At 42.9% G+C, this 22,830-nt stretch overlaps 1 protein-coding gene across 5 annotated transcripts in view; it reads left to right on the top strand.

Moving 5' to 3' along the window:
* The window catches only part of DUS2 (dihydrouridine synthase 2), a 43,674-nt gene that overhangs the window by 4,112 nt on the left and 16,732 nt on the right, over positions 1 to 22,830 (top strand). For 3 of the 5 annotated variants that reach the window (XM_061172938.1, XM_061172939.1, XM_061172937.1), the window contains 4 exons: positions 16,318 to 16,363; positions 19,994 to 20,085; positions 20,900 to 20,943; positions 22,079 to 22,139. In XM_061172938.1, the coding sequence (XP_061028921.1) occupies positions 16,336 to 16,363; positions 19,994 to 20,085; positions 20,900 to 20,943; positions 22,079 to 22,139 (225 nt within the window). In that variant the 5' untranslated portion in view covers positions 16,318 to 16,335. Of the gene's footprint in view, positions 1 to 2,833; positions 2,962 to 16,317; positions 16,364 to 19,993; positions 20,086 to 20,899; positions 20,944 to 22,078; positions 22,140 to 22,830 lie in introns of all 5 variants that reach the window. The other 2 variants (XM_061172940.1, XM_061172936.1) reach the window with 1 other exon arrangement.

Raw genomic sequence — 22,830 nt, 5'->3', positions numbered from 1 at the left:
TTTATTTTTTTAGATTCCATATATATGTGTTAGCATGCGGTATTTGTTTTTCTCTTTCTGACTTACTTCACTCTGTGTGACAGACTCTAGGTCTATCCACCTCACTACAAATAACTCAGTTTCGTTTCTTTTTATGGCTGAGTAATATTCCATTGTATATATGTGCCACATCTTCTTTATCTATTCGTCTGTCGATGGACACTTAGGTTGCTTCCATGTCCTGGCTATTGTAAACAGTGCTGGCAGGTGGATTCTGAACCACTGCGCCACCAGGGAAGTCCCCAGAGGTTATTTCTTAAGGGAGGCCCTCCTCAACCGCCATCAGTCTCTTCCCTGCTGACATAGACTCCCACAGCCTTACGTAACTGCTCCTTCATAGCACCATACACAGTTTTAATTTCACACATATTTGTAAGTTCCCTTTCTATAACCCTCTGTTCTATTGAACCTTTCCCTCCTGCCTCATCATTTTATCTCTAGTGCCTACCAGTGCTTGGCATATCTTAGGGGCTCAGTAAGCATCTGTTGAATAAATAATTGGAGACAGAGGACAAGGCTTAGGAGGGAAGATCAAGGCTTTGTTTTCTACATGTTGAGTAGAAGATGCCCTTAAGACATCCGAGTGGGGCTGTGTTTCGAGCAGTTGGTGTGAGGTTGGGATGCCTTTGGAGATGATCATGGCCAATATTTTAAACCATGGGAGTGAATAAATTTGTGAGGGAGGATGTGTGAAATTAGAAGGGAAGAGGGCCCACGACTAAGGAGCAACCTCAACATGTGAGGGGAGGAGGTGAAACCAGCAAAAGAGACTGAAAAGCAGGGGTAGAGAGGAAAACTGGGAGAGTGTGCGGTCGACGAACCCAGGGAGGAGAGAGATCAAGGAAGAGGGGAGGCTCAACCATGCCATGTGCTGCTAGCAAAACAAGATTGAGGACAGGCCAGTGTCTCATAGATTGAGCAACTTCGAGGTAATTGGTGACTTTAATCAGAGCAGTTTTGGGAGAGTGGCAGAGGGGGAGGCCAGGCCGGCGTAGGCTGAGGAGTAAAAAGTTAGTACCTCTGAGAAGAGCATCCTTGGCAAGCTTTGTAGTTTTTAGAGGGGACCATGTTTGCTTAGAATAAATAAGTTAACAGTTATCTCTGGGACATGGGATTTTGATTTTCTTCGTTTTACTCCTGTTGCTCTACCTTCAAAATATTTTTAGAATGTGACCACTTCTCACCACCTCCCCTACTATCTCTCCGTCCTGAGCCACCATCATCTCTGACATCGGTGACTGAAGAGCGTTCTAACTGATCTGCCTGTGTCTACCGTGGCCCCCACAGTCTGTTTTTCATACAGCAGTCACCGTGATCATGGGGAATGTGATCAGTCATGCCACTCCTCTCCTTAAAACCCTTCACTGGCTCCTATCGTGAAGAGCTAACAAAGCCCGCAGAGCGTCCTACAGGGCCATTCGGGGTCTGACCACTGTGTCCTATCTGCTTACTGCTCTCCATCCATTGTGTATCTGACTTCCATTACTCTCTTCTCCTTTCTGTGCCGCAACCACAGTGGGCTCCTTACTGTTCTTCTAACACACCAGACAAGCTCCTGCCCCAGGGTCTTTGCACTGGCCCTTTCCCCTCCTGTGCACTCTTCCACTAGATACCAACTTGGCTAACTCAAATCTCTGCTCAGATGTCATCTTCTCATTGAAGCTTATCTGGGCTTCTCTATTTAACATTTTAACCTATGGGGATGAGGTGGGGGGGAAATGGGTGAAGGTGGTCAGAGGATACAAACTTCCAGTTACAAGACCAATACATTCTGGGATGTAATGTACAGCATGGCAACTATGGTTAACAATACTGTATTGTATCTTTTTTCTTTTTAAATTTTATTTATGTATTTATTTGTTTATTTTTGGCTGTGTTGGGTCTTCGTTGCTGCACGTGGGCTTTCTCTAGTTGCGGTGAGCGGGGGCTCCTCTTCGTTGCGGCGCGCGGGCTTCTCATTGTGGTGGCTTCTCTTGTTGCGGAGCACCGGCTCTAGGCTCGCGGGCTTCAGTAGTTGCGGCACGTGGGCTCAGTAGTTGTGGCACGTGGGCTCTAGAGCTCAGGCTCTAGATCGCAGACTCAGTAGTTGTGGCGCACGGGCTTAGTTGCTCCGCGGCATGTGGGATCTTTCTGGACTAGGGATTGAACCCGTGTCACCTGCACTGGCAGGCGGATTCTTAACCACTGCGCCACCATGGAAGTCCCAGTAATACTGTATTTTATCCTGAAAGTTGCTAAGAGAGTAGATCTTAAAGGTTCTCATGATAAGAATAAAATTATGTGAGGTGATAGATATTCTCTAAACTTATTGTGGTAATCATTTGGTGATATATACATATGTGAAATCTTTATGTTGTACACCTTAAACTAATGCAGTATCATATGTCAATTTTATCTGAATGAAACTGGAAAAAATTTTTAACCCATCCACAGTGTTTTCAATCTCCTTTCTCCCTGCTCTTTTTTACTCTATAGCACTATCAATTTTCCAACATACTATGTAATTTATTTACTATGCTTATTGTTTTTGCCTTTTTCCTCAATGGAATGAAAGCTCTACCAGAGCAGGAATCTTTGTCTGTTTTCTTCTCTAATGTATCCCCAAAGACTAGGACAGTGACTAGTACAGAGTAGACACTTAATAAATATTTGTTGGATGCATAAATGAGCATGCATTGTTTTATGATAAGAGAAAAGGAAAACCAGATACTCTGTGTTGGAAAGAAAAAGGAAAGCCTGCTCTGGATAACAGAAGAGATTTTCTCCATTTGAATTTCTGACTCTCTTTCTTCAGGAATGATTGTGAACAGCCTCTCTCTGTGTTACCACAACAAACTCATCTTAGCCCCTATGGTTCGGGTAGGGACTCTCCCAATGCGGCTGCTGGCCCTGGACTATGGAGCGGACATTGTGTATTGTGAGGTAAGGGGCTCGTGATCTTCCCGGAGAGCTCTTCCACAGGTGCAGCCTCCCCATCTGTGGGTGGGAGTGGTCAGGAGTTAGAGGAGGCAGGATGGGCTCTCCCTTCACAGGTGCCCACTGAAGGCAGCAGAAGACAAACACGCAGGAGTCCTGTGAGCCCTGCTGAGGACCAGGAGCCTGGACAGCACGGAGGCATTGTGGGACACCTGGGCCAGGTGGCTAGATGAGCATCGTGTCAGGTCACTGCTGTGGCCCCCATAGGAGTTAATACACATTCAGTACATGAATGAGTGAACTCAAGATCAGGAAGAGGAGGAAAAGGACCAGATTCAGGCCAGGAAAGCTGGATGGGGTTGGTTTTGGGAACCATAGGATTTTCTGGTGGCAGTAGCTAGTGGACCAGCTACTGGCCGGCTGCTGTGGAGAATATTAAGACTTCAGACCCAGGTTTAGAAAGCATCTTCTAGGAAAAATAGAGTTACAGGAGTAGCTGATACTGGATAGGGATGGTGAGCAGTGGTTCTCAGTTGGGCATGTGTCAGAATTATCTGGGCAGCTTCCCCCGCAATCCCCAATCCTGATATGTCCCTCTAGCGGGTGTGAGACGTTAAAGAAACCACCCCAGTGCTTCTGATATTTCCATCTTTAAGAGCCACCTGCGGTGGGGTGAGGACTGTGGCTATAAAAGGGAAACACAAGGAATCCTTGTGGTGGTGGAACTATTCTGTGTCAACATCCTGGTTGCGAAGGGTTAACATTTGCAAGATGTTACCATGAGGAGAAATTGGGCAATGGGTACATAGAATCTCACATTCTTACAATTGCATGTGAACCTCCAATTATCTCAAAATAAAAAGTTTAATTGAAAAGAAAGCCACTGGTGTAGGGTCTTCCCTGGTAGTCCAGTGGTTAAGACTCTGCGCTCCCAAAGCAGGGGGCCCGGGTTCAATCCCTGGTCGGGGAACTAGATCCCACATGCATGCCGCAACTAAGAGTTCGCATGCTGAACTAAGAAGCCCGCATGCGACAACTAAGAGCCTGCATGCCGCAGCTAAACATACCGCATGCTGCAACTAAACACACCGAAACGAAGATCCTGCATGCCGCAAATGAGACCCGGCGCAGCCAAAAGAAATAAATATTAAAAAAAAAAAAAAGAAAAAAAGTTTAATTGAAAAGAAAGACACTGGTGTAGGGACTTCCCTGGTGGTCCAGTGGATAAGACTCTGCACTCCCAATGCATGGGGCCTGGGTTTGATCCCTGGTCAGGGAACTAGATCCCGCAGGCATGCCACAACTAAGAGTCTACATGCCGCAACTAAGAAGCCTGCATGCTGCGACGAAGATTCTGTGTGCCGCAGCTAAGACCCAGCGCAGCCAAAATAAATAAATAAAATAATAAATAAATAAATAAATTTTAAAAAAGAAAATTACCTGATTAGGGGACAGCTGTGGCACATAGATGTGAACACTTGAGGGGTTAATGGATTGAGGGGTAAGCAGCAAAGTGAGGAAGTAGAAATAAGGCTGCTGACTACCCCCCAGAAATTCAAGAGGTGAAGGGAGGAAGTGTATAGCTGGAGGTGAAGGAAGATGAGTGAATGGAGTTGTTTGTTGGAAACTTGCTTGTTTGTAGCGTAGGAAGAAGGACTTAACAATGAGGGGAGGCCTGAAGATTTGGGGCATTAGGGGGATTTGTAGGGCCAGGTCTTGGAGGGGACAGGATTCTTGACGAGGTGGTAGGACCTGCCTTCCTCTGAGATAGAGCAAGGAGGAGAGGGCGAAGATGATGAAAGGGAGGGAAACTGAGGGGTTTTGCCTGAGAGAATTGTTTTACAAGATGTAGGAAGCCAGTCTTCTGTTGGAAATGAGGGTGGCAAGTGTGGGCTAGGGACCTGAGGAAAGGAAGTGAAGGTGTTTTGGTCCTATTCCCATGGGGAATGGGCACTGGGAGATGTGCCTGGCAGGCAGGTGTGCACAGTGATACTGGTTTGCAGCTTTGTAGGAAGGAGAGCTTAAGAAGCCTGGCAGGGGGATGCCCATGGCAGGGATTGGCATGCCAGTATCTATAGCAGGGCAGGGGCAGAGGCATCTAGGGTGCTGACAAGGTGAAATGGGAAGGAGGGAGTATGTGTTGTCCAAAGGTGGGAGTCAGAAAGGGATTTTCCAGAGTTCAGGGTCACAGAGACCCAAGACCTGACTTTTAAGTGGTTTGTCGAAGTAGAGGTGAGGAGGCCCCAAACATGTGAGCTGGGCTGTTAGTGTACATCCATAAAGCTTCCAGGCTGCCAGAACGTGCCTACGGCAGGAAGGAGCCTGTTCCCAGGGGCCAGTCCCAGGGGAATGTGGTAGTGCGCTGAGCATATTCATCTGGCCACTCAACCCTTGAGCCTACTCTCTGGCCCCAGGGTGGTCAGCCATGGGTTAGATATAGCCTTTCCTGGCCAGCACTCTCCTTGGCCTCCAGAAAAAACCTCTTGGATTTGGAAGGGGATTGGGAGGAGGAACTATGAAGAATCAGAGACTCAGATTCTGAGGTCTGGGGAACCAAAAAGATGAAATCCCAGAGAACAGCTGTTACCTTTCATTACTTGTGATTCTCCTCCACCCCAGGACAGAGGGCGCATGCTAGCTCTTCATCCACTTAGTCCATGTTTACCAATAGGGTCCTGTGGGATGACTCAGACTCAAGGATGAAGCCCACTGCTTCTTCCCTGCTGCCCCAACTCCATCTCTGTCCAGCTGTAGCCCCCCCATGGTTGCTTCAAGGCCCGGGATGTATAGTGTCCCTCTCCTCTCTACCCGTGCTTCGCATACTGTCTCCATCAATTATTTGCTTACTCTGATGACCCTTCATGTCCCTACTCTCCCTAATCTTGTGCTGTCACGAAAAGTAAGAGTGGGTCCATTGAGTGCTAACCCTTTATTTTCAGATTAATTTGTGTCTCTGCGGTGGCCAGCCTGCTGGTTTCTTCTGTTAGACCAAGTGGTGGTAAGGGCTTCAGGCCTTTAAAGCACCAGCTCACCTGGGCTCAAACATTCTGGGGCAAGATTCTGAGGGTTGCTAAAATTGAGGAAAAGGCAGTAGTGCCTATATTGACATATTCAGCCTCCTTGGCCTTCACTTTTCCTGTGCGAGCAGCATTTTTCTGGGACCCCAGAGGGTGGAGTTGTATTCACTTGGAGATAATGTGGAGTGAAACACCAGGATGGAAGTGAGTGAGTGTATGACAGCACGGTGTCTGCTCTAGACAGCCACTATGTGTTTATAGCCCTGGGGGAATCAGTCTGTGATGAGGTCACGGAAGCTGGGTAGTGAGAAAGAGAGCTGACCTGCAGATTCTGGATGCTTCATCAGCTGCTTTGTTGAGAATTCTTAGGGTTGTTTTCAAGCACTTGGGAAGTCATGGTCCCAGGATTTATGTGGTGACTTCAGAATGTGACTCTCCTAATTGGTCAAAGCTTGGTTTTCCTCATGATTGTGACTAATCCATTCTTCCAGGGCTCTGCTTGAGTTTGGAGCAGAGTAAATACTGATTAAAACCCTTTGTATGTTTAATGAGCGCTTGCTCTGGGAGAGTCAATATGGCTTATGAACAAATTAAGGGACCTCTGCCAGAGGAGACCTAGGCCCTTTACCCAGACCTAGCTGCTGTGGAGCAGAGGCCGGCGGGCAGGCCAACTGGCCCCTGCCTGTGGTGAGTAGGTCTCTGGGAACTGGGCCCTGAGTACTGGGAAAGGTACAGCATGGTGCCTGGTGCCCCCTGGTGGATCCAGAGTTGCTCTTCAGGCCAGCTGTGTAGATGATCTTAACTGTGTTCACCTGAGGTGACCCATCTGTGGGTTAGATCGTCAAACCACACCATCCACCTCTCAGGACCTAGTGTAGGACCTAGGGCATACCAGGCATACAGGCACCTCCTTAAAAGGCCTGCAGAACCCTCAGCAGTTGGAGGTGAAGAAAGGATGAACCAGCTCAGCAAAAGTTAAGGGAGCAGTAGTCTGATTCCCCACCAAGGTCTGCCCTATTGACGGAGTTTTCTAGGGATTCATCAGATGTCACTTAACTATTCCTTTTTTTAAAAAATTTATTTATTTTATTTGTTTTATTTTTGGCTGCGTTGGGTCTTTGTTGCTGCGTGCGGGCTTTCTCTAGTTGCGGCGAGCGGGGGCTACTCTTAGTTGCGGTGCGCGGGCTTCTCATTGCGGTGGCTTCTCTTGTTGCGGAGCACGGGCTCTAGGCGTGCGGGCTTCAGTAGTTGTGGCTTGTGGGTTCTGGAGCGCAGGCTTAGTAGTTGTAGCGCACGGGCTTAGTTGCTCCGTGGCATGTGGGATCTTCCTGGACCAGGGCTTGAACCTGTGTCCCCTGCACTGGCAGGTGGATTCTTAACCACTGCGCCACCAGGGAAGCCCCCCTGTTCCTTTTTATAAGAACAATGGATGGACGGACCATGGATTGTCATACTGAGTGAAGTAAATCAGACAGAGAAAGACAAATATCATATGATATCACTTATATGTGGAATCTAAAAAAATGGTACAAATGAACTTATTTACAAAACAGAAATAGAGTCACAGATGTAGAAAACAAATTTATGGTTACCTGGGGGAAAGAGAGGGGGATAAATTGGGAGATTGGGATTGACATATACACACTACTATATATAAAATAGATAACTAATAAGAACCTACTGTATAGCACAGGGAACTCTACTCAATACTCTGTAATGAGCTATATGTGAAAAGAATCTAAAAAATAGTCGATATATGTATATGTATAACTGATTCACTTTGCTGTACAACAGAAACTAACACAACATTGTAAATCAACTACACTCAAATAAAAATTAAATAAAAACCAAAAACCAAAAACAACAGGACTCCAGTGGCCCAGACATGAGAGGACACCTACCTTTTAATAGGCAGGATGAAGGGAGAAGGCAATATTCTTAAGAGACTTTGATTACCAAAATGGGTACTTAAATTTTTTTGTGTGGTAAAAAACACATAACATAAATTTTACCATCTTAACTGTTTTTCAGTGTACTGTTCAGTAGTTGTGAAACAGATCTCCAGAACCTTTTCATCTTGCAAAACTGAAACTCTATGCCCATTAAACAACAACTCCCCTCCCCACAGCCCCTGATAACCACCATTCTACTTTCTGTTTCTATGAATTTGAATACTTCAGCTACCTTATGTAAGTGGAAATATGCAATATTTGTCTTTTTGTGACTGGCTTATTTCACTTAGCATAATATCCTCAAGGTTCATCCATGTTGTACTATGTAACAGGATTTCTTTCCATTTTTAGTCTGAATAATATTATATTATGTAATATGTATACTATCTTTTGCTTATCCATTCATCTGTCGATGGACATTTGGGTTGCTTCTATCTCTTGGCTATTTTGAATAGTGTTGTGAATGTAGGTGTGCAGATACTCCTTTGAGATCCAGCTTTCAATTCTTTGGGACATATATATATACCCAGAAGTAGGATTTGCTGGATCATGTGGTAGTTTTATTTTTCGTTTTTTGAGGAACTTCCATACTGTTTTCCCTGTGTTTTGCGCCATTTTACAATCCCACCAGCAGTCCACAGTTTCTAAAATCTTTGCCAACGCTTGCTATTTTCTCTTTTTTTTTTGATAGTAGCCATGCTAATGGGTATGAGGTGACAGCTCATTGTGGTTTTGATTTGCATTTCTCTGATGATTAGTGATGTTGAGCATGTTTTTATATGCTTCTCGGCCATCAGTATATCTTTTTTTTTTTTCACATCTTTATTGGAGTATAATTGCTTTACAATGGTGTGTTAGTTTCTGCTGTATAACACAGTGAATCAGCTATATGTATACATATATCCCCATATCTCCTCCGTCTTGCGTCTCCCTCCCACCCTCCCTATCCCACCCCTCTAGGTGGTCACAAAGCACCGAGCTCATCTCCCTGTGCTATGCTGCTTCTCACTAGCTATCTATTTTACATTTGGTGGTGTATATAAGTCCATGCCACTCTCTCACTTTGTCCCAGCTTACCCTTCCCCCTCCCCGTGTCCTAAAGTCCATTCTCTACATCTGCGTCTTTATTCCTGTCCTGCCCCTAGGTTCTTCATAACAACGTTTTTTTTTTTTTTAGATTCCATATATATGTGTTAGCATACAGTATATCATCTTTGAAGAAGTTTCTATTCAAGTCTTTGCCCAGAATGGGTAATTTTTTAAAACTTAGAAAAAAAATTATTTATGGAAAAAGTTGCAGGAATGGACAAAGAACATCCATATACCCTTTACCCAGACTGACCTACTGTCAACATTTTGCTTGATTTGTTTTATAATTTGAGCTCTCTCTTTAATATATGTATTTTCTCCTTAACTATTTGCGAGTAAGTTTCATATACTATGATATCTTACTTCTCAAATACTTCATTGATATTTTCTAAGAATAAAGTCATTCTTCTATACAATTGTTATACAGCCATCATCTTCAGTAAATTTAATACTGATACTTTTTTCTGATCTATCTTCCATATTCTAGTTTTGCCAATTGACCCAAAATTGTTCCTCTAAGCATTTTTTAACATCTTTTTTGAGATATGGTTCACATACCATATAAATCAACAATTTAAGGTGTACAATTCATTGGCTTTTGGTGTATTTATGAAATTGTGTATCCACCCTGCAATCAATTTTTGAACATTTTCATCACACCAAAAAGAAACCTTATATCCATTAGCAATCACTCCCCAATTTCTTCCTCCCCCAGTCCCTGGAAACCACTAGCCTACCTTCTGTCTCTATAGCTTTGCCGGTTTGGGACATTTCATATAAATGGAATCATGTGATATATGGCCTTTTGTGTCTGGTTTCTTTGCATTGCATATCATTGCATGTATCAGCACTTCATTCCTTTTAATGACTGATTAATAGTCAATTGTATGTTTATACCACAATTTGTTTATTGGTTCATCAATTGATAGACATTTGGATTATTTCTACCTTTTGGCTATTATGAACCATGCTGCTATGAACATGTGTGTACATGTTTTTGTGTGGACATGTTTTCATTTCTCTTGGGTATATACCTAAGAATAGAATTGCTGGATCATATGGTAACTCTATGTTTAAACATTTGAGGGACTGCCTGACTGTTTTCCAAAGCAGCTGTACCATTTTGCATTATCATTAGTGGTGTATGAAATTTCCAATTTCTCCATATCCTTGCCAACACTTATTGTCTTTTTTTTTTTTAAAGAAACAGAGAACTTTTGTTTTTTTTTTGGCTGTGCCGTGCGACATGTGGGAGCTTTAGTTCTCCAACCAGGGATCGAACCTGTGCCCCCTGCAGTGGAAGCTCGGAGTCTTAACCACTGGACCGCCAAGGAAGTCCCTTACTGTCTTTTTGTTTATAGCCATCCTAGTAGCTCTGAAATGGTATCTCACTGTGTTTTTTTTTTTTAAAGATAGGTTTCATTTTTTTTTTTATTTTTTGGCTGCACCAGGGATTGAACCCAGGCCCTTGGCAGTGAGAACGTGGAGTCCTAACCACTGGACTGCCAGGGAATTCCCCTCATTGTGGTTTTGATTTGCATTTCCTAATGAATAATGATGTTGAGCATCTTTTCTTATGTTTATTGTCCATTTATATATCTTCTTTGGAGAAATGTCTGTTCATATCCTATGCCCATTTTAATTTATTTATTTTTAAACATCTTTATTGGAGTATAATTGCTTTACAATGGTGTGTTAGTTTCTGCCGTATAACAAAGTGAATCAGCTATATGTATACATATATCCCCATATCCCCTCCCTCTTGCACCTCCCTCCCACCCTCCCTATCCCACCCCTCTAGGTGGTCACAAAGCACTGAGCTGATCTCCCTGTGCTATGCAGCTGCTTTCCACTAGCTATCTATTTTACATTTGGTAGTGTATATATATGTCAATGCTACTCTCTTACTTCTTCCCAGCTTACCCTTCCCCCTCCCTGGGTCCTCAAGTCCATTCTCTACGTCTGCGTCTTTATTCCTGTCCTGCCCCTAGGTTCATCAGACCTTTTTTTTTTTAGATTCCATATATATGTGTTAGCACACGGTATTTGTTTTTCTCTCTCTGACTTCACTCTGTGTGACAGACTCTAGGTCCATACACCTCACTACAGATAACTCAATTTTGTTTCTTTTTATGCTATGCCCATTTTTAAATTGAGTTATTTGTCTTTTTATTCTAAGAGTTGTAGGAGTTCTTTATATATTCGGGATACTAGACCTTTATCAGCTAAATGATTTGCAAATATTTTCTCCCATTCTGTGGATTGTCTTTTCCACTTTATTATTTTTTTAAAAGACTTTATTTTTATTTTTATTTTTATTTTTTTTAATACGTTTATTTATTTATTTATTTTTGGCTGTGTTGGGTCTTCGTTTCTGTGCGAGGGCTTTCTCTAGTTGCGGCGAGCAGGGACCACTCTTCATCGCGGTGCGCGGGCCTCTCACTATCGCGGCCTCTCTTGTTGCGGATCACAGGCTCCAGACACGCAGGCTCAGTAGTTGTGGCTCACGGGCCCAGTTGTTCCGCGGCATGTGGGATCTTCCCAGACCAGGGCTCGAACCCGTGTCCCCTGCATTGGCAGGCAGATTCTCAACCACTGTGCCACCAGGGAAGCCCTATTTTTATTTTTTTAAATTTTATTTAAGTATAGTTGATTCACTGTGTTTTTTTTTTTTTTTTTTGGCTGCATTGGTTCTTCGTTGCAGTGTGTGGGCCTCCCACTGCGGCAGCTTCTCTTGTTGTGGAGCATGGGCTCTAAGTGCATGGGCTTCAGCAGTTGTGGCGCCGCGGGCTCAGCAGTTCCGTGGCATGTGGGATCTTCCCGGACCAGGGATCGAACCCATGTCCCCTTTGTTGGCAGGTGGATTCTCAACCACTGCGCCACCAGGGTAGTCCCTGATTCAATTTATTGATAGTATCCTTTGATGCACAAAAATTTTTAATTTTAATGAAGTACAATTTACCTAATTTTTTCCTTTGTTGTTTGTGCTTTTGGTATCATGTCTAAGAAATTATTGCTTAATCTAAGGCCACAAAGATTTATACTTAGGTTTTTTTCTATGAATTTTATAGTTTTGGCTCTTACACTTAGGTCTTGGATGCATTTTGAGTTAATTTTTGTGTACGTTATGAGGTAGGGATCAAAATTCATTTTCTTGCGTGTGGATATCCAGTTGTCCCAGCACCTGTTAAAAAGACAGTTCTTTCCCCAATAAATTGTCTTGATACTCTTGTCAAAAATCAGTTGGTCATAGATGTTTTGGTTTGTATCTGGACTCTCAAATCTATTCCATTGATCTATGTGTCTATCCTTATGCCAGTACCATACATCTTGATTATTATAGTTTGCTAGTGGGTCTTGAGATTAGGAAGTGTGAATCCTCCAACTTTATTCTTCTATTTCAAGATTGTTTTGTCTATTCTAGGTTCCATATGAATTTTAGGATCATCTGTCAATTTCTGCAAAAATGGCAGCTAGGATTCTGATGGTGTTTGTGTTGAATCTACAGATCAGTTTGGGGAATATTGCTATCTTAACAATATTAAATCTTCCAGTCGTTGAACATGATATGTCTTTTTTTTTTTTAATATTTATTTATTTATGTAGTTGGCTGTGCCGGGTCTTAGTTGCGGCACAGGGGATCTTCGCTGCGGCATGCGGGATCTTTAGTTGTAGCATGCGGGATCTAGTTCCCTGACTAGGGATCGAACCCAGGCACCCTGCATTGGGAGCGTGGAGTCTTAACCACTGGACCATCAGGGAAGTCTGGATATATCTTTTCATTTATTTAAATCTCCTTTAATTTCTTTAAACAATATCTTATAGTTTTTAGTGTAAAAGTCTTTCATCTCCTTGTTTTCTGGCTGTCATTGTTTCTCATGAAAAATCAGTTGTTAGTCTTATTGAGAATCCCTTGTACATGGTAAGTCACTTCTCTCTTGCTGCTTTCAAGATTATCTCTTTGTCTTTGATTTTCAGCTGTTTGATTGTGATGTGTCTAGGTGTGGATCTCTTTTAAGTTTATTCTACTTGGAGTTTGTTGAGCTTCTTGGATGTGTAGATTAATGTTTTTCATCAAATTTGGGAATTTTTCTGCCATTATTTCTTCAAATATTTATTCTATCCCTTCTCTCCTTCTGGAACTCCCATTATTCATTTTGGCAGTGATTTTTTTTTTTTTTTTTTTTTGAGCGGGCAATCACACAGTTTGTCAATCTGAGTTTATTTGTGTTTCTGAAAACAAGAGATATACCAAAGATTCTTTAACCAAACTAGAGGTTAAAAGACTATGAAGATAGGCCAGAGATGGGGATGGAAAGGTAGCATGGAGAGACACTGGTGATAAGCAAGATCAGCTCAGATAGAGAAAGCAAGTCAAGTGGAATGGAGGAGATGAAGGTAGCAGGATGTAATAGGAACATAACATGTGACAGACAAGGAAGAATAAGCCCATATATAATAAGGCACTTTAAAATTAAATGCTGTTCAAACATTGGGTAGCCATATGAATAAAAAGTGACTTAGAAAGGGCCTTAATTTTCAGATAAGTTAAAAAGCAAATTAGTTTTAAAAAGAAGACAAAAACCAATCAAAATTATATTCTTTTTCTTAAATAAATTTATTTATTTATTTATTTTATTTATTTTTGGCTGCATTGGGTCTTCGTTGCTGCACACAGGCTTTTCTCTAGTTGTGGCGAGCGGGGGCTACTCTTCATTGTGGTGCGTGGGGTTATTGCTGTGGCTTCTCTTGTTGCGGAGCATGGGCTCTAGGCACGTGGGCTGCAGTAGTTGTGGCACATGGCTCAGTAGTTGTGGCTCGTGGGCTCTAGAGCGCAGGCTCAGTAGTTGTGGCACACAGGCTTAGTTGCTCCGCGACATGTGGGATCTTCCCGGACCAGTGCTCAAACCCACGTCTCCTGCATTGGCAGGTGGATTCGTAACCACTGTGCCACCAGTGGTTATTATATTCTTAACTGTGATGGAGATAGATTTGGGAACTAGAAGGCATTGTTTGTGGCAAAATTGGAGTTGTCTCTTCTATAGAAGTAAAATGATATGTATGATAAAAATTGAGGAAGTGATATTGATAAAGGAAAAATATTTGTGATAATTGAGACAGAAAAATAACATCCAATTTGACAAAGGATAGTTTTTTTTCTGCACAACTTGTATAGATGTAAAAGGCAGTTTGGTAGGAAGATGCACGGATGATACACTCTACCACGTGGAAAAACAATGTTTGTTTTCACCAATTAAGGAAATGCAGTGAAAAAAAACCTATGAGGTTCTACTCTATAACCAAAGAGCTAACTAAAATGAATAAAATTGGTAAACAATAGTGTTGGTGTGTGGGTGAGCAGGCACATGTGTGGTTTTATTGATGACAATTTAAATTAATTTCTCCACTTAACAACCAGGTGAGCATCTGCTTGCATGTAAGGCATTGAAGTGGCTCCAGCAGATGTTCAGTGAGCACTAGCAACGTGCTAGGTGCTAGTGATGCAAAGATGAATGAGACTGTGTCCAGGTCCCAAAGGCTCTTTCGGTGGAGTGGGGAGACAGAAAAGAAAATAAGACCATTCAAGGGCCATTTTGCCTCAAGTCCTCCTCTTGGGGCCCTGAGGAGGACCTGGTCAGCACCCTCAAAGCCCACCTTTGTGTGAACCGAGAACCTTCCTCAGGGCATTTGTTGTCTAATGGTAAAGGTACGACAGGTGCATCTGTAACTAGCATACAAAGAGGAAGTGGTCAGGCTGTGAAGGTAGACTGGGCAGGGGGTTTGAGGAATCCCGAGGAGGACAAGTTACTGCTGGCAGGAGTGGGGGCCCAGCAAGGTTTGCCTCACTTTCCCCTGCTTGTTCTTAGCCGAAGCTCAGCCTGGCTGCAAACCTTCTTTTTATAAGCACAGGCCACTCAGTGCTGCCCACTTGTCCACCTGCCTTCTTGCCTGCCCCTGCAACCAGGATCACTGCCTACAGGGGCTCTGTGTTGGGGTCTGTCCGTCCCTTGGGACACCACACTGATTCTTGGGGCTTGGATGCCAACCGTGCATCCATACTGCTTGGTGGTGGTGATTTGTGTGGTCAGGCCTGGTGAGCATCAGATACTTGATGACCTGGATGCAGCATAGAGAGAATAGCCACAGAAACACCTAGAGCATGTTTTTTTTTTAATTCTTTTTAAAAATATATATTATTTATTTATTTATTTGGTCGCGCCAGGTCTTAGTTGTGGCAGGCGGGCTCCTTAGTTGTGGCTTGCCGGGCCCCCTGCATTGGGAGCTTGGAGTCTTAACCACTGCGCCACCGGGGAAGTCCCATAAAACATGTATTAACCTGGATGGTGGATATGCTGGGGGGAGCCCCATGGATGCCATGGGACGCCTTTGGCCACTTTAGCCCTAAATGCTCCCATGAGGGAGCAAAGGCCATTGTGCTCACCCGGCTGGGGTTGTGACTTGCTGAGGCTTATAGGGAGTCAGTATGGGGATGAGTTCCAGGGCTGAGAGTTTCTTTCTATCTTCTTCTGGTCTCCCAGAACCCCTGGGCAGGAGCTTTTGGGCAGTGTGACAGGTTCCTGGCTCTTCAGATCTGTCTTCCACATCTATTGAAATGATCACTGAACAAAGCAGAGCAGCCTTGTCTCCCACCAAGAGGTAGAGAATGTCAACCCTTTAGGAGACTTGAATTTCCTTTCATTTTTTATGATCCTGGTTTTGAAGAACTCCCTTTTTCCTTTCTTTCCTTAGTCTTTGAATATCTCCAGAGCTGAGGAGCTCGCCCCTTTTATTTCCACAGAGTGTGACCCAGGTTGAATAGGGCTTTTAGACTTTTCTTTCCTGTGTCAATCTCAAATCTTCCTCCCTGTGCTTCTGTTCACTGGCCCCACTTTTGTCCTTGGACGTTTCCTGGGAGCCCTTCACCTTGCCGTTTGCATATGGATGAGGTGGGAGGTTCTTTGAGGGGATGGACTGGAGCTGAGACTAGTAGGTGAGAAAAATCCAGGTGTCCACATCCTAGGCTATTGTCTGATCTCTGATTCCCTGAGTGGCTCAACCCTTCTAGGCCCGAGACTCTGCAAGGTCCCTGGGAAGAGCAGCTGATGGAGGGGAGCTCACTTAGGCCCCTGCTTGCCATGCTTGGTTGGGGAGGACAGCACTACGTGTCCCCAAAGCCATGATTTGATGTTGGTAGTAGGGTGACAGGCCAAGCAGCCCCCATCAGGTGTGTGATGAAGGTCTTCCCCACTATGTCCAGGACCTATGTGTCCAGGACTGACATGTGCCCTCTGATTCCTCTGCAGGAGCTGATTGACCTCAAGATGCTTCAGTGCAAGAGAGTTGTCAATGGTGAGTGCAGCTGTGGTCCCAGGATTGTGTGTATGCCCGGTCATGCCCAAACTGTGCTACCACTGCCCTTGCCTGGGTGTCAGTGTCCTCCAGGGTGCTCCTTGCCTGTGTAATTTTGTGGATCACATGCTCTCTTTTTTTTAAAGATACATTGATTATAAGCCAATTTTTAAAAAATTAATTAATTAATTAATTTTTGGCTGCATTGGGTCTTCATTGCTGCGCGTGGGCTTTCTCTAGTTGCAGCAAGTGGGGGCTACTCTTTGTTGCAGCACGCAGGCTTCTCATTGCAGTGGCTTCTCTTGTTGCAGAGCACAGGCTGTAGGCGCACCAGCTTCAGTAGTTGCAGCACGCGGGCTCAGTAGTTGTGGCACACGGGCTCAGTTGCTCTGCGGCATGTGGGATCTTCCCGGACCAGGGCGCGAACCCATGTCCCCTGCATTGGCAGGCGGATTCTTAACCACTGCGCCACCAGGGAAGTCCCCACATGCTCTCTTGAGAATAGTCACTGCTCTCCAGAGACCATGACAAATAGCCAGATGTGAAACAGGCTGAGAATGCCTTCTACCCACAGGCTTGCTGGCGTATAAATCACCAGGTTTCATAGTACAGGAGGGACCTTTGGGGTCAAGATGGCTTCGGCACTGATCCTGGCTCTGCCACTCACTAACTGTGACCTTGGGCAAGTCACTTGACCTCTCTGCCTCAGTTCCTTTAGCTGTAAAAGGAAAATCATAATCCCTGCTTTACTTAAATTACAGGGTTGGAGTGAGGATCAAATAAGATAAGGGACATGTAAGACCTTTGCAAATGGAAGTGGTTGTGCTGAGTTGTGGTTTTGCTTATACTTTATTGATGAGGCTGATTCTGCTTTGATGAGAGTTGTAGTATTGTTTGAGGTTTTTGAAAAGTATACACGCTTGTGAAATCTTAATATAAGTTCACTAGAACTTTTGTCAATTTTGTCTTTAATTGTTTTAGATTTATATTTTCTTTGTGTTATGAAAAATTCAATGTTATAGATGTATATAACCTAAAAAATGAAAATCCCCCATAATCCCATACTTGAAGAGTAATCACAAGGAGAATTAACATGTACTTTTTACACATTTCGTAAAGTGTGCGTATAAAAATATGACATGTTTATATATACTCTCTCCCCTATACACACACACACTTGGGATCATGATACACGTTTTGCCACTTACTTTTCTTTTCTTTTTTTTTGGCCGCACTGTGTGGTACACGGGATCCTAGTTCCCCGACCAGGGATTGAACCCATGCCCCCTGCAGTGGAAGCGCAGAGTCCCAACCAGTGGACTGCCCTGGAAGTCCCTGCCACTTACTTTTCTATTAGGACATTTTCCCATGTCAATACCTATAGATGACTGTGTCAGAATTGATTTCGCCAGTGCTTTAACAGGGGTTTCAGTATTTTGATGTTAAACAGAAAAGCATAGTATAAACACACTAAGTTTTTGTCGTTCTTCTCTCAGACTGCTTACTGCCAGTCATGAGAAGTCTCTGCTGTTGGTGATCACTTCGATTACCTCTCCCAACATGTCACTGCCTTTACCCCACCTTTTTAACCTTCTAATCTGTTTGTTGCTGGGATGATAATAACAGCTTCCCTTTATGGAAGTGCTTTACGTGCATTAAAGATCCCATTTATTTCTCAGAATAGCCTTTGAGATAGGCATATTCTCCCATCTGCCACATTGGACCCTTCCATGTGGTAGTCATCTTTGAAAGCTAATAATGTTAGTACCTATTGTAGAACTTCATTATGAAGAGCATGAGAGATTCTTGTTGTTTGCAATAGTTATGTTCTATAAAGTTGCTAAGACCACCAAATTAGCAAATACGGAACCATTACTCCTAGGGGAAATACAGAGTTAGGTTCCTGTAAGCCTCTGGTCACGTTCTTTCATTATGTATTTCAGATCAATATATAACCTTGTTTTATGTGTCTTTCTGTTTAAAGACACATTATTTAACATATACTGTTAATTCATTAACATCGAACTCACAGTCAACAGCACTATGATTTCATGCCTGAATAAAGCTTGTCTAACACATTTATTTTCTCCATAAGGCACACCACAGCTTTCTTATGCTTAGGAACACTAGATAGCACTTCAGCAGTATGATTGGGGCCATTTTAAACATTGAGATCACCAACAAAAACACAAAAATGCAAAAAAAAAAAAAGTGGCATTAAATATACCACCATAAAGACACTTGTTTGCAGGATGAGAGCTGAAACAAGAAGGCAGAATGTTGCCTTGTTTGACCTCAGCTGGTAATGTGTGCATTGGTGACAGAAATTTTTTGCAGTCTGTGAATGACCACGAAAACACCACAAGTGTTGATTTGGGGGTTACAAATAAATTTAGCAAGCAGGCAAATTTGCAAATACACAACTGCAAATAATGAGGATTGACTGTAATATGGTAAATCTCCACTCACAGTACCTAGCACATGATAGATAAGTAATTAAGAACAGCAACTTTGCTGAACTTCAGAGTGACATCTTCTGGGAAAATTTGGGCAAAATCTGAAGCAAAGATAAGGTTCCTCTTATCTTTGTACATCTTTTTTTTCAACGTTAAAAACATTGCAAAATGTCATTTGCAGCAACATGGGTGGGCCAAGAGATTATCATACTAAGTGAAGTAAGTCAGACAGAGAAAGACAAATATCATATGTTATCACTTATATGATATCACTTATATGTGGAATCTAAAAAAATGATACAAATGAACTTATTTACCAAACAGAAATAGAGTCACAGATGTAGAAAACAGACTTATGGTTACCAGGGGGGAAAGGGGTGGGGGAGGGATAAATTGGGAGATTGGAATTGACGTAGACACACTACTGTATATAAAATAGATAACTAATAAGGACCTACTGTATAGCACAGGAAACTCTACTCAGTACTCTGTAGTGACCTATATGGGAAAAGAATCTAAAAAAAGAGTGGATATATGTATATGTATAACTGATTTACTTTGCTGTACAGCAGAAACTAACAACATTGTAAACCAACTATACTCCAATAAAAATTTTTTAAAGAAATGTAAAGTACAGATGATTCCAAAGATTCATGAGGTCACTTCTAGCTGAGCAGAAAAATTTCTTCTAAAAAAGGTCATTTCTGGGTTTATAGACTGAAGGAAATGTGGGAAAAAACCCAATTATATATGAGAAAGATATTCACAATATATTGTATCTTGTGTTATTTTGAGGGTTCCATAATAAAGTAAACATTGCAGAAAGAAGGAATCCAAAGCAATGAATAATTCATTAAAAAATCTTTTTCTCAAAAAAAAAGTGCAAAATGTAAACACCATGCAGAGAAAGTGCATAAAACACAAGCACACGGTTTAGTATATAACTGTAAAGCGAGGGACCATGTAACTCACCATCCTTAGGTCAGGGAATAGACCATCATCAGCACCTCAGAAGTCTCCCACGTATACCCTGATTTCTTTCGAGTATAGTTTACTTCTAGCATCCCATTTTTCCCTTCAAGGTGATACTTTTGTTGTGTTTTCTTCCAGGGGTTAGGCGAGGTTGAACCTGCTTCTTCACTGAGTGGCCCTGTATGTTTTTCTTTTCTTGCAGAGGTGCTCAGCACAGTCGACTTTGTCGCTCCCGACGACCGAGTAGTCTTCCGCACCTGCGAAAGAGAGCAGAGCAGGGTCGTCTTCCAGATGGTACCATATCCCGGGACAGAGCGAATTTCCCGTCTCGTGCCTTGTGCCGGGCCAGTGTTACATGCCTGGGCTCCATTGCACAGTGGTCTTCAGTCTTCCTGAAGACCCTGCTTTAAACGGTTTTCAGAGATCTGCTCATGAGCGATTACACTGTTGGAGATGGTTTATGGAGATCAAGCTATTAGCAGTCTGTTACGTGCCTCCAGTCTCAAATTTAATTTCCTTCATTGTAGGGATTGGCTATTTGGCATGACTTATATATTTTTATTCCCTAGCATTGGTTGTTCAGATCATGGTCTTTGTTTTGTGTAATCTGTATATATTTCCCATAAAAAGAAATTAAGTTTCTTGAAGAGTAGTTAAGATTTGTGTTAGGATTGTAGTGATTCTCTAGTTCTCTTCTCTCGCTTTGGGCATTTCTCGGTATTTTTTCAGAAATACTTCCTGAATGATGTTTAGGTTTGTAAAAAATTGATAACAATGAGTAGCCTTATGATAAAGCAAATATAGCAAAATGTTAATTGTAGAATCTAAGTGGTGGGTATATGAATGTTCACTATAAAATTTTTCCAACTTTTTTGTATGTTTGAAAGTATTCACAGCATTGATGACATTGTCTCAGCCTTCCAGGTCCACTTTTGGCCTCCAACAGTGAGCTAGTCCCGTGGGCTAGCTGTTTGAGAGAATGCCAGCTGGACTTCACTTGCTGATGTGTGTGTGTGTCTGTGTGTGTGCATGGCGTGCCTGAGCGTGTTTGTCTATGCATATGGACCTGTATCAGGGCAGTGGTTGATACAGCCTCTTGTCTTCCCAGGGGACTTCAGATGCAGAGCGAGCTCTTGCTGTGGCCAGGCTTGTGTAAGTTCTTCCCTGTTTGGTACTGTCTTTGCCTCTCTTGTGGGCTGTGAGGTCTTACTGTTCCTGGGGACTTTGGAGGTGACCACCCTCCTGCTTCCTAGTCCACTACTTTCTGTTTCCAGGCTCAGGTTCCCTTCTCTATTTGTCGCGTCCAAGGGCTGCCCTGGGACTCATGTGAACGCACTGTGTCTGGACCCCATAGAACCTCTGGGTGGGAGCCTATTTTTTAGTGTTTATTTGTGAGGTTTCCTTTGCAGATACTCTCATGAAGTGTAGGTAAGACTTACTGTTTCCTAAATTAATGAAGGCAGGAGAGTAATGTGGTTAAGGAGAGGGGCTTTAGACTTAGACCTGGGTTGGAATTCTGGCTTTGCTACCTGCTGACTGTGTGACCTTAGGTAAGTTACTTAACCTCACTGAGAACTTAGCTTCCTCATGTATAAAATGATACCAATAGTACCACCTCCCTCTGGCGTTATAGGGAAGGGTAAATGAAATGATGCATGTAAATGTCTTTGCAGTATGTGGCACGTCGTGAGTGTTTAGTAAGTTGTTAGCTATTGTTATTAATTACAACAAGGGTGAGAAGGAACTCGGGCAGTAGTTGCTGCTGGTCACAGACTGGTAACTGTGTATGTAGCAGATGATGAGGAAAGGGTCCTTTCTACATCTGAGACTTGTTTAGAGGAAGCCAGCTGTGCAGCCTAGCACGCAAGGACAGTCCTCCACTTCCTCCAGAACCAGTGCTCTGGGAAAGGGCTCTTGTGCTTATGTCACTTTTGTGCATTATGGCTTTCACTACCCAGTTAGAACTGGAACTCTGGGATGGAGTGCAGTGTGGCTGTCATTTGATATTCGAGTTATCTGATACAGCTCAGAACTAGCAAAATCCTCTACAACTAGCCCTTCCCATAATGTGTGAGCACGTTATGTTCTTCCTCTAGAGCTCTGCCCAGGAGGAGAGGCGGTTGCACATTTTAGAGACAGGATTTTTCAGCTTCTGTCTCTGAGGGTTGGTGTGTTTTAGAGGGCCAGGGAACATTAAGAATTCCATGAGCACGGACGCATACCTTTGACTTTATGTCCTACCCTCAAGTTGAATATTTATTACCTTTCCTCCTTCATGTTTTTCCAGAGAAAATGATGTGGCTGGTATTGACGTCAACATGGGCTGTCCTAAAGAGTATTCCACCAAGGTAAACTGATTTCGTTATACTCTTCACAAATACAGGGTGCAGATTAAAGGAGACTGACAAGAGGTGATGACTAAGTACAGTACCTGACTCTGGACTAGATCCTGTACTAATGGGCAAAATGCTCAAAAGGATATTATTAGATCAACTGGCAAAATTGGAATATAGACCATGGTAGATTAGCTAAAAATACTGTATCAGTGAAAATATATGAAGTTGATAACTTCTGTGGTTATGTAAGAATATCCATATTCTTAGAAAATACACACTGAAATATTTAGGGGTCAAGGGCTATGATATATGTAATTACCCTCAAATGGTTCAGGAAAAATTTTAAATGTGCACACAAACATATACATATATACATAAATAAATACACACACACACACACACACACACACACACACACAGCACTCGTGTCCAAGTAATAAAACAAATGATGTAAATGTTAAAAGAAAGAATAAAGTGAACAGGGCTTTGTTTTTTCATGAATAAAAATAGAGGATGCAATACATGTGTCCCCACTGTCATATCAGAATAGACCAGACAGGACTGCTATAGAAGCTCAGAGAAAGCAGCAGAAGGGCAGCCCTTAAACTCAGCATCCTGTGGGGAAATGTAGTCCTTGGTGAGGAGGTTTGGGACTCTGCAGGCAGAGGGAGTGGCACAAGCAGGGACCCAGAGGCCAATGTGA

Source organism: Eubalaena glacialis, chromosome 18 (assembly GCF_028564815.1).
Source record: "Eubalaena glacialis isolate mEubGla1 chromosome 18, mEubGla1.1.hap2.+ XY, whole genome shotgun sequence".
NCBI lineage: Eukaryota > Metazoa > Chordata > Mammalia > Artiodactyla > Balaenidae > Eubalaena > Eubalaena glacialis.
This window is presented reverse-complemented; position numbering and strand designations above follow the sequence as displayed.